The following is a 17,379-nucleotide window of genomic DNA, read 5'->3' as shown; positions in this document are numbered from 1 at the left end:
AGGTACGCGTACAGCCTATTAGCGTATAACCGCGTTGAATAGCAGTTTGTGAAGGTATCATGTGATTGTTGAGAATTATAACTTACAAATGGAATTCTTAATTTATAGAAGTTCAAAACTTCACCAAGCTTACCATGAGTTGTAACTCTTCTTTTTAGGTTTTGATTCATAGTCTATAAGACACCAAAACTAATGCATTTTATCTAATTAGAAAATTAATCCAGCAAGTGTTTTTTGAAATAAGCGGGGGATTGTTGTGTATTTGTGTTTTTTAAGTGTTATTTCAAAACCACAATTCCCACATTGCTTTACAAATATTGGGTTTATAAGTGAATAAACATTATGGGCGTATAAGTGTGTCGAGTGGGTTTGGGTGTGGGGTGGAAGATGGATATCGAGTGGGCTTGGTCCAAGCTCGATTAAATTTTTTTCTATCCAAAATAATTTTTAATATAATTATTATTTTTCATTGCTTATCCGTAAAGCGCTTATTTGAGCTAGTGTAAAATTGGTTAGGCTTAATCTAAAATTTGCTCACATGTTTTGACTAAGCCTTACGCGTTTTCCTCAAACTCCTCCATTATCTTTATTATTTAGATTTTCATATATATTATTTACTATGCAGTTAATTTGAACCTTGTATTTATGTCTACATACATTATCTTGCTAATTAAGTTTTACTCTACTGATATTTTTATTTAAATATTAAACACGCTTTGTTGCTGGATTAGTTGAGATACAAATCGTATCACAAATAAAATATCCGCGACTTCTGCTTTCAGTTCTATAAACTAATGAGTTTGTTGTATCCTGGCGAATATTGCATACATTGGCAAAATATTTTTAAGGAGTGACATTCACGCCTTAAGCTAATTCTCTTTTCTTGTGTTTATTATGTATTGTGAACAACACAAAGGAGAAATCTAAGATGGCTATTTTAGAGATGGCAGCTTACAACTCTTAAACTCTGTTAGAATGAGTATGCATATTTATTACTAGTGTCGCTTTACGTGTTTCACAAGTGGTTCGTAGTGTGACTCATCAAATAATGAGAATTATATTTAAATATAAAATTTAAAATAATAATTAAGATGGTTGCTAATTAGGAATAGTTTATCTTAATTATAGAGAATAATAAAAAAATATTAAAATTTAAATAAAATAGTAATTTATTATGATTAGAATTTCAAATTATAATTAAATTAATAATAATTAAATATTTAAAGTATTTTATACAATTATCTTAACATAATATTATAAGTAGTTTATTTTAATTAGTACTCTAACTTTAAATAATTATCTTAATAGTTTTTTAATTAATAATTATATTTTATAAAATAATTTTCTTTAAAAATGTCTATCAATTAAGTTGTGTTTGGTATCTTTTATTGTCAAGTTACAAACTTAAAAAAATTCAAAAATTATACATGTTAATTATAAATTCAAAACACTACCTGTGGTTGTACAAATAATGAAGTTGATATTTAGCTCTTTTGTGTTATTACAGTAGAAACATGCATGATATCATTTTCTTTAGTAATCTTCCACTTCTGGACTAAAAAATTAAATAGTTAAACTTCTTGGTAATTTCTGTTCTATATAGAATTCTAATCATACTATATAAAATAGATAAATTATATAATAATTTAATTCTAATTAAAATTCTAATCATATTGTATCTAATTAGAACTCTATAATTAGGATTCTAATCATATTATATCTAATTAGGATTCTAATTAATATAATCTTTAATAGTAAATTAAATTAATAATTAATCAATAATCATAAAATCTTTATTTAGTATTAAATTAGAAAGAAATATTCAGTAAATTTGTATGTTCTTTTTTCCATCCGTACTTTTATATATAGTAGAGAAGATATAGATTATATTTTCTTACTTCCTAAACCAGTTGCATGGTGCTAATGCTGAAAGTAAATGAGGTTTAGTTGGCTGGTCTAAAGTAAAGAATGTGATAGCAAGATTTATGGTGGTTTGGGTGTAAAACCTGTGCATGTTTAGAAGGATTAATTCTATAAAAAATTACGACCTTTACACGAAATTTTATTTTAATCACAACCTTTAAAAGTTGGCATTTAAAGGTACGACCTTTTATTTTGTTTCAGATCTATCCTCAAAGTAAAATTCGGTGCATTTTTTCTGACGAAAAATTATTAATCCTACATACTCTAGCCGAAAGATAATAATATTTTGTGTCGATTTATAATTTGAGTTTTTAATTAATGGTTTAGTGAAGAATTTAGTAAAAAAAAATACACAAACGATAGATTTAAAAAAAATTAAAGTCATATTTTTATATAGCAACTTTTGAAGGTCGCGATTTTTATGAAATTAACCCTATTTAGAATAAGGCAGCCATTTGAAAGCACATATGGGGGCTGGTTTTCCTTAAGCCTTCTATTTGGGCTAGATGAGTCTCAATCAATAAGCTTAAAAGGTCAAGCTTTTAGTGAATTAACAAAGCCCTTGGAATTAGAGGTAGATTCTCAAGCTTAAACCAGTAATTGCTCCTCTGGTGGATTATAAGTTGGAAAATGGGAATAGATTCTTCTTTTGGTATGAGTATTGGCTAGATTGGAAATATATGGTTGAAAGATTTCTAGATATTTTCATCAAAGTCTGATAATTCTAGAACTGCACTTGTGAAAAACCTGTGGAGTTTTCCTAATCCATCTGATATGTAAACTTTGATTGGCTGGAATTTTATTGGAGATAAATTTTCTATTAACACTCAAATTTGGAATTGCAATTTAATGCTTCCTGCTTAAAGGTGGCAATTTTCACCCATACCCATTTACCCACCCATACCCACCCATTGTATAAAGGGTATGGGTTATAAAAGGGTAGTTATATGTTAAATGGGTAGTAAATGGGTAAAAATCTTCCAACCCATTAAAATAAGGATTTGACATGGGTACCTACACCCATAATGATCTAATAGGCAAAATTGGTTGAATGACACATGTCAATTTAAGAGTATGAGTTTTTTTAGAATATCAAATAAATTTTAAATTTAAAAATCAATATTCAAAAGTCATAATGAATCAAAATATTTTTTTCGAAAAAACAAATTTTTTAAAAAAAAAATTCAGAAAATTTTTTTTTCTCGAAATTTTTTTTTCCATAAAATATTTTTTTCGGAAAATATTTTTTTTCGGGAAATATTTTTTTTCGGGAAATATTTTTTTTCGGGAAATATTTTTTTTTCGGAAAATATCTTTTCCAGAAAAAAAACGTTTTTGTCGGATTTTTTTTTCGGAAAATATTTTTTTCCGGAACATATTCTCTCTAAAAGTTTCTCTCTAAAAGTTTCTCTCTAAAATTCATTAATTCTCACAAGATGTACAATTAAAATGTAATATAATTTAAATTTTAAAAAATCAATTTTTATCATTTACATATAAAGTGGGTTAATGGGTGGGTTAGGGTCATATAGGGTTATAAGGGTATGAGCATCCATATAAAATTAAAACGGGTCATAAATGGGTAGATTACCCATTTATGACCCTACCCGTTTAAATCCAACCCATACCCACCCAAACCCACCCATTTGCCATCTCTAACTGTTTTAAAGGGCCCTCAGCCAATTAAACGAGAATGTACTATGAACACACTTGAAGCTATTGAAAAGAAAGAGTCAAATAGAAGGAACTCTCAATTTAAGAGTGTTTGGAAGATCCTTCTGCTAGTAAATAAAAGAGTTGCATGGTATTCGCTCGTCTCGTATGCTGGGAACGTCCCCAGTCATTCGTTCATTGTTTGGTTAGCTCCGTTAAGTAGATTTCAGACTAGATAAAAGCTTTGTAATTGGAATGATATTTCATCTAGCTTGTCCTGCTTTTGCAATAATGCACCTGAGAATGTGAATCACTTATTCTCTGAATGCCCTTATTCCAGTTCTATATACGGGTTAAAGTCCGGGAAATGCTAGTTTAACAGGACTGATATCGAGAAGGGAAATTAGTTTTTTCACCCACAGATCAACAGAAAGATCTTGCAATGCAAAGATTAGAAAATTGATGTTCTATGATGCTACTTACAGTATTTGTGGGCTAGAAATGAAAAAATCTTCAATCTGAAGCATCTTTCTTGTGATTATGTTTTTGATAAAATTGTTAATACTTGGTAGTTACTAAGTTTTTCCTGGTTTCTTTGTGTTGTATCTGTTTCTCATTGCAATATATTTGCTCCTTGATGATTGATTAAAAAAAAAATTGGTTCGGTGCACAACCAGGATACCTTGTTTTTTTAATTGATTTAGAGTTTCGACACACTGAATTCTGTAATGAACTATTGTCGTTGAGCATTAACCTCTTCATTTCTTATGAGTTCATGATTAAAAACCTATTTCTATTTTAGATATTTAAAAATTACAAATTATATTTATTTACTTTTACTAACAATAATTTTATAAGTTGTATTGGAAGTATTAGTTTTCTATTTCAAAAATAGTGAAGAGTAAAGATAATTAACTTAATAAATTATTAAAAACTATTCCGTGCTAATTTACATTGAACTTTCATTTTTACATGTTTAGCAATCTTTAAGTACATTTAATAACACTCAGGTTGCAATATTAATTGATTTATTATTAGTTGTGATTTCAAAGTACTATGTAACGGTATTAAGCAAGAATAACAAAACATATCCAAATTTGTTAAAAAAGAATCTGAAATGGACATGCCAAAGAATGACATGTAATGATCTTTGTGTATGATTCAAACATCAAAATTCTTCAATAAATATCCACTCGCAAGAGGATAGCAATTGTATATATAGACTATATAGTCAATCTGTATTTCTTTAAACAAAATCAGCAATTCATAAAGAACAATAAAACATTATCATATTTTATTAGTTTTCATTCAAAATTCACCCTCCCCTTGTTAAACATTAATACAAGTAACTATTTCACTTTCATAAAAACTCGGCATGTCAATTTTTATTATTAACCAATGTCAACAATCAACAACACGGTGGACAATGCACTCACCCAAAACAAGAAGATGCATGTTGATATAAGAAGAATAGCTCCACAATTTATTCAGTAGTTTCAAATAACTCATTCAACACAAAACAAACCACCGTAAGCTATTCAATGGGTGTAGAAACTTAAAATCATATAGAAAGATTTTTAAATCTTACAGGCGAAGGACAGGCCTTCCTTTGTAAGCTGATCCACACTCGCAACAGCAGGCTGCTCTCTTGCAACCTTAGCAATAGCCTTGTTTTCATCAGCACTTCCACCTTCCAGAAAAACTCCGTTAATTTTTCCGTCTTTGATCCAGTATGTTCCGAACTTTGCCTTTGATGAATTTGGATCATTGTCTCCGAAAAGTACAGTGTCGCCAACATTGTCGCCGTAGAACTGCCAGGAAAGATCAAAGGCACGAGAATAGAAGTATGGAAGGTAATCATATTCATCGATTGTTTTCCCTTCTTCGCTTGCTTTTATGGCCTGCACAGAACGATAAACAAGAAATGAAATTATTAATATGGACGATTTTGTTTATATAACTAGTTGCCAGGGGTACCCATTAAATTCAAATTGATACTTCCAGCATAATGAAGCTATGTAATGGGAAATCCTGAGGAACTTTAGAGTATTTAAACAGAAGACGAAAGACTACCTTCACAGCCTGCTCAGCTGATTTGCGGGCATGATCAACGTGTTCAACTCTTCTTATATCGTTGTATATTTTCATGGGAAAGGTAGCAACATCACCAACAGCATACACTTCAGGAATACTTGTTTTGAAATACCCATCAGTCTGCAATTACACACGTTCTTAATATCAGTTGATCAGTTGCAGATTCTAGATAGTAATTCAAAGATCTTTTGAATTTCAGAATATTTTACTATCAGCCTGTATTTCAGAGTATTTGATAGCAAGTTATTAAAAGTTCCACCAACCTTAAGTCCACCCTTCTCTTCTGCAACCTGTCCTTTAAATAAAGTTGTAAGTGGCCTTCCACCAACACCAACCACAACAATGTCAGCTTCCAGAACTCTACCATCCTTAAGCTTCACTTCCTTTACCTGAATAAATAAATTATAAAAACATAAATCAAACACCTTCAAGCAATACATCACGGCCAAAATAATGATCAATCAAATAGTTGATTACTCTACCTCTCCATTTGAATCAGAATTAAACCCAACAGCAACAGTTCCCTTGATAATATTGATTCCCTTCTTAGCATAGTAACCTTCATAGAATGCAGCTATGTCGGAAGTAAAAAGACGAGGCACTGCAAGATATGTTATTGATATTACGAGACCAAGAATATGTTGTAAAATGTAAAATACATCCCCAATATTGCTAAGCAAGAGATGAAATGATTATGTTTTGAAGAGAATTGAAATGATTCACTTACTGCACCATGGTTCAGGATAAACCATTGTAACATCAATGTTGTTAATTTTCAGGGCTGCACTAAGTTCAAGACCAATGTATCCTCCTCCAACGATGACAGCCTTTCCGTTCTTCTTTGATTTAATAGCTTCCACAAGTTTATCAGCATCATCGATTTCCCTCAAGTAGAAGATGTTTTTGGCATCAGCTCCTTCGACACCAAAATCTGACAATTTTATAACCTATACCAAATACATAAAGTAAAGCAATGTCAACGGCAAGCACGAAAACAAAATGAAGAATCCGTGTTTGAAAAATCTGCCGGGCAAAAAACTCACAGCGGAACCAGTTGCAATAATCAAAATCTGATACTTGAAGGTTTCTCCAGCTGCACTTGTGAGAGTCTTGGAAGCAAGATCTGCTTTAACTATTTCAGTGTTAAGGATCAACTCTACCCCTGCAAGATTAATAAAGCAGAGACACCAATCTTAGTTGTACTATACTTTTCTTAGAAACTTAAGAAAATACATACATAGTAAAACTAATTTAGTAGAAAAATGTAATATTTTCAGCTGCCACTTTTATCTGGCGTCACATTTTCTCAGAGCATCACCTTTCTCTGTGTACCACTCGGGAAGTAGTCTCTCCCCTCCACTGCCAACGCAGACATGGAATCCTGGAAGTCTAGCCGTTCCTGCAAAAGAATTTTCATGACAAGAAATGCAGTGTAAGCAGGAGTGGCAGAATAATCATAATCTGAAATCCATATCACATGAGTGCAGCAAATACCACTGTTCTATAAACTTATTACGAAACCAAATATAGACCTAATGTCATTCCACATTAAATATAAATATGATTTACCTTCAGGAAAGAGATATGCCTTGCTGAGCGCAGGACGTTCATAAGGAGCCACCTGCATTAAAATTGCCAATTAATATTTCATAAACACGCTAATGGAGGAAAGGTAGAACAATAAGCAATTGAAAAGAAATAAGTCACAGCTTGCTTGCTAGCTGTGGAATTTATCCATCTGCACTTCCACATATAGTTCATTGTATGAAAGCAAAGTGCACCACAGAAGAATCACTCGAAACATGTCTAATTATTTCATCCAATTAAAATCTGTATTTATACGCTTAGTGTTTTAAGAGGCACATGAAATTCAAAACCAGTTGTTAATTAAACCAAAATGAAAGTCAGAGCAAGAAACGCATACCGCCTCCTTGGAAATGATTGCCAATTCTCCTGGCTTAACCCCTTGCTTTCCAAACTCCCTAGCTGCATATCCCTATAGTATCAAACAAACAAGAAAATCTCATAAGAACAGATTTACCATTAATTTCTTTTCTAAAATATGAACAAAAGGCGCTACTACTAATTAATCACTACGATCACATTACAGTCCTTTAAAAAAAAATCTCTAGAATCCAATTTCTAGAAATGAAATGAAAATGCTCCGATGTGCAAGATCACCAAACAGAACACAAGTCAACATCACAAACTCCATATTTTTCAAATTTTTCCAATCCAAATCTAATGACAATAACTAGTCAACTAAGTTTCTCCTAAAAATTAATCTGAAAACAATATAATTAAGTTCATCAGTAATCATCACTCAAAACACAGTCAATTTAAGCTTCTACACTCGTTAATTAAGAACAGATTCACATAGCTCAACGAACAAACTTCTTCCTTATCTACACAACCAAAAACGATACGATTTTTACAGATCTATTAAATCTAAAAGAAGATAAAAAAACTAAACAAAATGAAACTTACAGATTCAAACATCAAACAAGAAAAAAAAGTCAAATCAATCCATAGTTCTTAAGCGTAAGGAAATAAAACTCAACGATCGGAGAAGAAACTTACGGCGGAGACTCCACCGCCGACGATCACGTACTTGAAGCTCTTCTCTGCCATTTTAGTTATCAGTGTCTTTGCTTGGCCGTTTTTTCACAGTTTTTTCTTCTTTTGGTGTTTGTGAGAAAATTGTAATATTTGTTCTGCTGTTACTGGTCGGATATTTAAAAGAACGATTGGCTGGTGAATGTGATGCAGCCACGTGGCGACATTATCTACCGTCTATTATCTTTATTTGCTGGATTGGGTCGTCTAACGGATCGAGATTCAACCTCGATTTTCTTACATAAGATTAACCTGATTTTTTAAAGTTTATATTCTCTTTTTTTATTAGTAAAAACTAATATCAATAGGTGAAGAAATTCTTAGAAATTTACCATTTTATCATCTGAATTTTTAATCAAATACTTATTTTGATTTGGAAAAAAAATGACTTATTTTGATGACAAAAAATGACTAAAAGTATTTATCTGATATTTTTTTAAAAATAAAACATCAAATTTAAAAAGTTAAACATTAGAAAAAATCCAAGACATTGTTGATGATGTAATTTATTTTCTTTCTTTTTAGTAAATTTAATATTTTATAATCAGCTTCATTGCATCTAATCTTTACCTACTTTTAAAGAATTAAATCAATTTAAATTTTGAACGATAATTTCTTTTAAGTTAAGTAGTTTTAATATTTTCAGTTTTGAGAATTGAAATGTTTTAAAACCAAATGAATCGGGACGACTTATTCTTGTGGTTCAATTACTTTTTGGTTTTATAATGCAAGTAATATTAAACAATATTGGATTGTAATTTCTAACGTAATTCCTGTTAGAATAAAAATTTCCTGCAAACACTGTTGCAGGAAACTCCTGCAACAGTGTTTGCAAAACATGACACGTCTTATAGGATGGGTTTTTAAATGGCTAATTACCCATTTAATTTTGAATAATTAACACATGTCATGTTTTGCAAATACTGTTGCAGGAGTTTCCTGCAACAGTGTTTGCAGAAAATTATTATTTTTCCCGTTATTATAAATTTAATTAATTGTATTGTTTATTTTTCCTCTAATAATAGAGTTCAAAGAAAAAATAGTGGTCATGAAATTTTATTTTAAAATTACTTAAATAATAAAATGAGGATCATGAATGTTCCAAACCATCACACACACAATTTCAACAATTTATTTTTGTATTAAATCAAATCAAATTTATTATTTATTTTTCAGACTAATTAGTCGGTTGTCCTAGTTTAATTCATGGAGAATATATCATGTTCACATTTCATAATGGATTATTCCGTTCACACTCGAGAAACTAAAAATAGACTGACAAAATATGCTTTTATTTTATTTTTATGATTGTAGACAAAATTATGTTAGACATGTCATTTTTAAAACAAAGTTCATTTTTTCCTCTTCTTTCGGGCATTTAATATTAATTGTTGCATTCATAGTAAGGTTTTTGCAGAATCATCTCGATTTTATAAGGACCACGTCATTGGTGATAGCAGCTTGCTTTACCTTTTTTGACATTATCCTCACTTGTTATTTGGCCCCACATCAAATTAATCTCCACAATAATTTGACAAGAATTAAGTGGTAAAAATACCCTCAATTTGTAGGCTAATAATCACCCACGGCCCCTGACTTTAGGGGTACCTTACGACAAACCCCCTGATAAAAAAAAACGATCAGTAAACCCCCTAATCTTTGTGGCGGCGCTCGCTAAACCCCTTTTCGCATAAATTGACCAAAATACCCTTCAAAACTGTAAATAAATACAAACAAACCAGACAACTCCAATCTAACCACACTTAAAACCGACCCAATCAAATCAAACCAAACAAATCTAATCAAACCTAAATTTATTTAAAAATTAAATAAATAATTATTTTTAATTTAAATAAAAAAATAAAAAAAAAATACTTTTTTTAATTCATGCCGGTGAGCAGACCCACCGCGGTGGGTCTGCTCACCGGAGAGCAGACCCACCGCGGTGGGTCTGCTGTGCAGCAGACCCACCGGCGTGGGTCTGCTGCAAAGAGCAGACCCACCACGGGTCTGCTCTTTGAAGCAGACCCACGGTGGGTCTGCTCTTTGCAGCAGATCCACCGCGCCGGTGGGTCTGCTGCAAAGAGCAGACCCACCGCGGGTCTGCTACAAAGAGCAGACCCGCGGTGGGTCTGCTCTTTGCAGCAGACCCACCGGCGCCGGTGGGTCTGCTGCAAATAGCAGACCCACCGTGGGTCTGCTTCAAAGAGCAGACCCGTGGTGGGTCTGCTCTTTGCAGCAGACCCACGCCGGTGGCTCTGCTGCACAGAGCAGACCCACGCCGGTGGGTCTGCTGCACAGAGCAGACCCACCGGCCGGTGGGTCTGCTGCACAGCAGACCCACCGTGGTGGGTCTGCTCTCCGGTGAGCAGACCCACCGCGGTGGGTTTAAATTAATTTTAAAAAAAAAAATTAAATTAAAAATAATAATTATTATTTTTTAAAATTAAAGGAGTTATTATTTGGATAATTTTTTTTCCGGCAATGGACGGTGGTGGCCGGAAAAAACCGGCGGCGGCGGGTGAAAGTTTCGGTTGGATGGTTTGATTTAATTGAGTTGATTGGTGATTTAAGTATCATTTGGATGGTTTATATCTGATTTGGTTAGGTGAATGATTTTAGATTTGGTTAGATTAGGTTGGTTTGGTTTTTGTTATTGACCTTAGGGGTATTTTAGGTATTTTTGAAAAAATAAAGAGCTTGGGGCGGTTTTTTGGGGCGGTTTTAGGGTAAAAGGGGTTTAGCTGATCATTAGGTAAAGTTTAGGGGGTTTACGGCAGCTTTTTTTAGATCAGGGGGTTTAGCGTAAGATACCCCTAAAGTCAGGGGCCGTGGGTGATTATTAGCCCAATTTGTAAGAAATGAGCAATTAACATATAAATTAATTTTATATACAAATTAATATACAAATATAGTAATTATAAACAATTTGTCCCATTTTAACAATTTATCCTTTTAATTTGTTAGTTGATTTTCTCTTAAATTGACAATTTGTCCCCTTAACTTATAAGTTAATTTATCAAAATGAGCTAGTTGCCCATAATCACCAAATTCATATACTGATTTGCCAACAAAATTAATTTATATGTTAACTGCCCATTGTTTATAAATTTAAAGGATAAATTGCTACTTAAGTCATTTGACAAGTAGGTCATTGAAAAATTCATATTCTTTTCTTAGTCTTTAAGATTTTTCATTTTTTTTTTCACATGTTGTCAAGAATTTATTTTTATTATTAACCGTATTTATTTTTTATTGTTTTAAAATAAAATAAATAACCGAATTATTTTTATCTTTTTTATTTGTGTCTGTAGATCTATCGACGAGGCGCATCAATTCTAATATATATATACAACTGAAAATAAAATCGTTTATAGGTTATATTAATTTTTCTGGTATTTTTATTGCAGCGATTTTCTTTTTTCACAAAAATTTTATTGTCTTTTCTTTATAATAGGTTTGCTTGTTATTTTATAAAGGGTTGGTGAGTTTCCTGTTAAATAAAGAAGTATTGGATCATATTGTAATAGAACAGTTATGTAATTTTATTTTTATTTTATAAAGTGATATGCAAATAAGGCTTTACATTTTGTTGCATGTCAGGTCATTAAAAACAGTTATATTTTTTCTAACTTTTACACTTATAATTGCTTGATATTGATAGAAGTTTATTTGATTATCAAAAAGAGTAGGTCATTGAGAATTTGACTTTGAATTTTATTAATTTAGATTTAATTATAGATAAATGTACATTTTTCAAAATTATACAGGTAGATTTTTTAATTAATTGTGATTTATAACACACTAACATTGTAAACTTAAATATTTAAAATAAGTAAATTAAATTAGTTTAAACTAAATATTTTCAAAATTTTAATTTTATTATAGAAAAATCACTAGTCTAAATTATCAAAAAGAAATCACTAGTTTATAAACAACTAAAATTTATAAGGTTTGTAAAATCAAATATTTTTTAAAATGTTTATCTTTATAAAAAAAGTAGAAAATGAATAAAAACAATTGTGTAAATATTTATAGAATTTTTTCAAAGTCATAATAAAGGTTTCTTTAATTAAATACTTCTAAAAATAATAATAATATGTAAATTTAAAATAAATGATTTATAAAATTTAAAATTATAAACATTCTATTAGTCATTTAAATTATATATATATATATATATATATATATATATATATATATATATATATATATATAACTGATTTAAAGTAATAATGTTTTACTTTATTATTTTTTTGTTAAATTTAAATTATTATTTTTTCGATAATTGGGAAAGGGAGAGTGTTGGTGGAAAAATTTGAACCCACGATCTAACAATGTTTTGCTCCCAGCACTTATATTATTTGAATTATAATTTATTAATAAATTTAAAATAATTTAATATTTTAATATTTTTAAACTAATGATGATAAGAAACAATAATACTAGTATTTTTAATGAAAAAGAGAAAAAAATAGAAACATTAACCAAAATATGAGTAAACCAATAATTATCTTAAAGTAAAATATGCTTATAATCTGAAAGTGAAACGTAAGAAGAAAAAGAACAGTACTACTAGATATTTGTTTTTATGGCATAAAGTGAGTACTAAGCAACAACCATTTTGAATGTCCTTATTTCTCTTTTAAATTCTGAATGTATCTTTTTCTGAAGCAACAATTGGAGTTGTGCATATTTTCGATGGAGTTCGATATTTTTAAATCTTAGAAATTGAATTAAATTCAAAAAAAAATAAGATGAAATTTCAAAATATATTGATTTGATTCGAAGATTTTATTATTTCATATGGTTATCTGTTATTCTAATTGTTGATACAATTCGATATAGAGATCATTTAATCTTAATTATAAATTTAAATTAAAATAGATAAATATTAATTAATAATGCATAATAAAGAACATTAAAAGTTAAAAAAATATAGCCATGCAATCGTTGCTTTAGAATCGTTAACGTCTTTTTTTAAGGTGCACTTTATTGATTAAGAAACAACATTTACAACCTCACTAATATAAAAAGTAATATTTTTGTCAAAAGTGCGATCACTACAATATTTTACTAGAGAGTGAACAACTTTGTTACATAGTATTAAAAACAAACATCATGACCATGACAACTCGCCAAGCAATCTTCAATGATCAATTGAATATGATCTACTGCGCTACCAGGATTCAATAGTTTGCTCACCACTACAGTTGCAACTCGCCAAGTAAATTCCTATTAGAATGTGAGGCTTCATTGCACACACGCCATATAAAATGTTTTACCTTCGAAGGAATCAAAAAATGCTAAATCATGTTCCATAAACTGTTATCGGCGGCAGCCATCGAGGAGCTAGCATTGGGTTTGCAAAGCGTATCGACTGCGTTTACAATACCGAAACTTGACAGTATATATCTCATTCTTGTTATGACGATGAAATAATGTATCCAGTGGTAATCGGTTGCTAATAGGAATTTGGAGAATACTGGCAGTGTCGTGGGCATAAAAAGGGATGGCTTACTCGGCCAAATCCCATTTAAACATTCCTATGATTAGTAAAAACTGACATGTCAAGTAAATTCTTTTAAACAACCGGTTTTATATTATGAGATGAAATGATCCAGATGTCCTTCTTAGCATTCACTCATCTACCATTTCTAATCCTCAAAAGTAGAACGTGTGACCGTATTAGTGAGAATATTGGGTGTTTGATAACCCAACTTATTACTTAAATTAATACATTAAGCACTTAATTGTTTTAAGTTGGTTTGATAACTCAAAAAAGTTCAACTTAACTTATTCAGTTAAGCCAAAAACCACTTAAAATAATAAGTCAAAAATTTTGACTTATTTTTTTTACTGAAAACATTAAATTGTTAAATATTAGTTTTATCATTGAATAAACTTTATATCCTTATTATTTCCAATTATTACTCTCGAATAAAAATATTTTATCCCACATATATTAATTTATTTATTTTTTCAATATCACAATGAGTGTATTATATTTAAATCAGCACTTAAAATTGCAAGGTACTATATTTTTCATTATAAATATTTTAATGTATATTTTTACTTTTTTTTTATAAATATTTCCGCTTTTTAATTTGGACTTCTGTTTGTAACACACAACATTTATCATCATATTTAAACGATTTTTTAGAGTTTTAAAAACTAATATTTTATTTTAAGGGCTAATTTTCAAGATAAAGGAGAGTATCATTATAATCTTTAAGGACTATTTATCAACATATGCAACTAAAATTTATAATTTTTATTTATGATATATGTAATATTTCTAATATATTTTTTTATATATTTTAGTAATATTTGAAAAATTTCAAATAATATATAATATATAATTTATATTTATTAATTTATTTTTAAAATAGTTAATCCTTAAAGGTTTAATATGTAAATATAATAATTTTAATAATATTCAGTAATTGCAGACTTGCAGTTATCAAACAGACTTATTTGATTCAGCACTTAACAAATTCAGTAATTATTATTTTCAGCCCTTAAAATTCAGCACTTAATTTTCAGCACTTAATTTTCAGTTTTATCAAACACCACCTTATACACCGTTGGGTCTAATTTCTTCAAGGGGTATTTATGTAACAAGCCCTAACCCTTTGCTAAATGAGACCCATTAGCTCATGCTATTAAAATCGGCCCATCAACCATATATGTTTAAAAAAGGTCTAATCACTCAAAAACCCCTTACCTTTAAACTTTTTTTCAATTCCACCCCGACGTTGAAAATTTGTCAATTTTACCCACTTTTGAATTTTCCGTTTTCAATTGTACCCCAATATTTTAATTTTTGTTAATTTTTTTACTTAAATGATGAAATCATTCAATTAATTAAGTCTAAACATGAAATTAAATTCTTTTTTATTCAAAAAAGTACAAATAAGTCCTTTATTTTTAAAAACTAACTAAAAACCATAATCAAATTAACACTAATTTAAATTCTTAATTAATTTAACTAAATTTAAATAAATTTTAAAAATATACAATCAATATATGCGAGACATGAAGAATGTTTTAAACAAATTTCCAAACGCAAAAGACGTTAATTTAATTTTTCAGGGTACAATTGAAACACAAAAATGCAAAATAGGGTAAAATTGATAAATTTTCAACGTCAGGGTATGATTGAAAAGGGGATAAAAGGTCGGGGTTTTTTAAGACATTAGGCCTTTGAAAAATAACAGCCAATGAAGAATTTTCTGATCGAGCTGGCAAAACATTTTTTAAAGAGATTTTAAGGTTGGTATTAATGTAAATATTTTTTGTTTTCTTGGTATACCGTGTAATTTCTTTTTTTTAAAAATTTGGAAAGAGAAGAAAAAAGGCCAGGCCGATAAATAGAAGTCCAATGGGTTAAGTACGCAAACTTTTATCATTTCAACAAGTGAAAATTCTAAAACTAACTGGGTTGATATAAATTGCATTGTCTAAATATGAGTACTAAATTTGATAAGCAGTTCATCTATATAGTCAGAACTCGACTCCAACTCAGTGACGGACCGTTGCCTAGACTAGAGGGGACCATGACCCACTCAGAGAAAAAATAAATAGGTCCAATTTTTTTACTGAAATTAATTGCTTTGAAAAAAATCATATATATAAATCCATAATTTTTTATAATCAAAATTGAGAACATTTAAAATATCTAGATTCAAGATTAAAATCACATATGAGGATAATTACCCATGAATTATAATTGAATAAAAATCAGACAACATCATAGATGTATAAATTAAATAATATTACTATTAATTATTAAGCTCAATAATCATAATCATAGATATATACAATTTGCATGAAAGTCACTGTTATTTTTATCATTGAAAAAGAAGAGTGTCTATGAAAAAAATGAAATTTTATATAAATTATAATTTATTGGTATAATGATCACTATTTAGTATTAATGATTATCATCATTTTAGTTTTAAATATGAAAACGTATATTTCGTTCAAACCAAACCCAATTAAATGAAAATTTTAAATTTTTATAGGGATTATTTTTAAAAGAAGTAATGTTAAAAAATTTATCAATTTTATACGTTTTCTTATTTTAATCGCGTCGTTTAAAAATCGTCATTTTCATACACCAACTATCATTTTTCCTCAAATTTATACACAGTTCAAAAATCCGGTAAAAATTGCTGGCGTGTCACTATCTGATACATTATAACATGTCACTATCCGGTTGTCAACTCAGCAATTTTCACTGAATTTTCGAACAGTGTATGAATTTGAAAAAAATTGATAGTTCATGTATGAAAATGACGATTTTTAAACAGCGTGATTAAAATGAGAAAACGTGTAAAGTTGGTGAATTTTTATGACATTACCTCTTTTTAAAATACCTCATTTTGAAAGATAGTTACAGTTTTTTTGTTCCTCTTTTCATAATTTTCCTCTCTGCCCTTATTTAAAACATTATATCAAAAAGACTAATCACCTCAAAAACTACCGACCTTTTATTTATTTATTTTTCAATAACACCCTGACCTTTTAATTTCGTCAATTGCACCCTATTTCATGTTTTTATGTTTCAATAGCACCCTAAAGTATTAAATTTAACTTTTTTCATTTGGATAAAATTCAAAACAAATTCTTCATATTTTTGAATAACTCTAAATGTCATATAATGTTTTAAATTATACGTATAAACTCTCTTCTCTATAACAAAAAATATATAAATAAAAAGTCACCGCCTCCCTTCGGACCGCCGCCGCTCTCCGTCACCACCTCTGTCGGACGCCGCTCTCTGTCACCGGTCTTCCATGTAAGACGAGCTTCGCGTCTTCCATGGAAGACCATATATGATGGTCTTCCCCATGGAAGACGAGCTTCACGTCTTCTATGGAAGACCATATCTGATGGTCTTCCCCATGGAAGACCAGCAAATCTGCTAGTCTTTTCTGCTGGTCTTGCATGGAAGACGAGCTGTTCGTCTTCCATAGAAGACGAGCAGCTCGTCTCCAGTGTAGACCGGAGAGCGGCGGCTGGCGGGAATGGTGGATTCCGTTTTAAAAAATTTAATTAAATAATTAATTATATATGTATTTAATTAAA

The 17,379-nt window shown here is 29.9% G+C and overlaps 1 protein-coding gene across 1 annotated transcript; it reads right to left on the bottom strand.

Moving 5' to 3' along the window:
• Positions 1 to 5,008: 5,008 nt before the first annotated feature.
• On the bottom strand, positions 5,009 to 8,389 carry LOC126677306 (monodehydroascorbate reductase). The gene is made up of 10 exons (XM_050371861.2): positions 8,251 to 8,389; positions 7,595 to 7,666; positions 7,240 to 7,291; positions 6,989 to 7,069; positions 6,714 to 6,832; positions 6,398 to 6,617; positions 6,153 to 6,271; positions 5,934 to 6,059; positions 5,650 to 5,790; positions 5,009 to 5,477 (listed from the first exon to the last, which is right to left on the bottom strand). The coding sequence occupies exons 1-10, from the start codon at positions 8,299 to 8,301 to the stop codon at positions 5,154 to 5,156; spliced, it is 1,305 nt and encodes a 434-aa protein (XP_050227818.1). The 5' UTR covers positions 8,302 to 8,389; the 3' UTR covers positions 5,009 to 5,153.
• Positions 8,390 to 17,379: the final 8,990 nt, after the last annotated feature.

This window comes from Mercurialis annua, linkage group LG4 (assembly GCF_937616625.2).
Source record: "Mercurialis annua linkage group LG4, ddMerAnnu1.2, whole genome shotgun sequence".
NCBI lineage: Eukaryota > Viridiplantae > Streptophyta > Magnoliopsida > Malpighiales > Euphorbiaceae > Mercurialis > Mercurialis annua.
Note: the sequence above shows the minus strand (reverse complement) of the source record. Positions and strands in the feature narration are given on the sequence as shown.

What these genes read in the sequence shown, in the direction of transcription:
- LOC126677306 (XM_050371861.2), bottom strand. Translation starts at nt 8,301, where the DNA reads ATGGCAGAGAAGAGCTTCAAGTACGTGATCGTCGGCGGTGGAGTCTCC. An exon ending in GGCATATCTCTTTCCTGAAG is followed by an intron (nt 7,070 to 7,239) that starts GTAAATCATATT and finishes ATTCTTTTGCAG; the next exon opens with GAACGGCTAGACTTCCAGGA. An exon ending in TTATTGCAACTGGTTCCGCT is followed by an intron (nt 6,618 to 6,713) that starts GTGAGTTTTTTG and finishes TATTTGGTATAG; the next exon opens with GTTATAAAATTGTCAGATTT.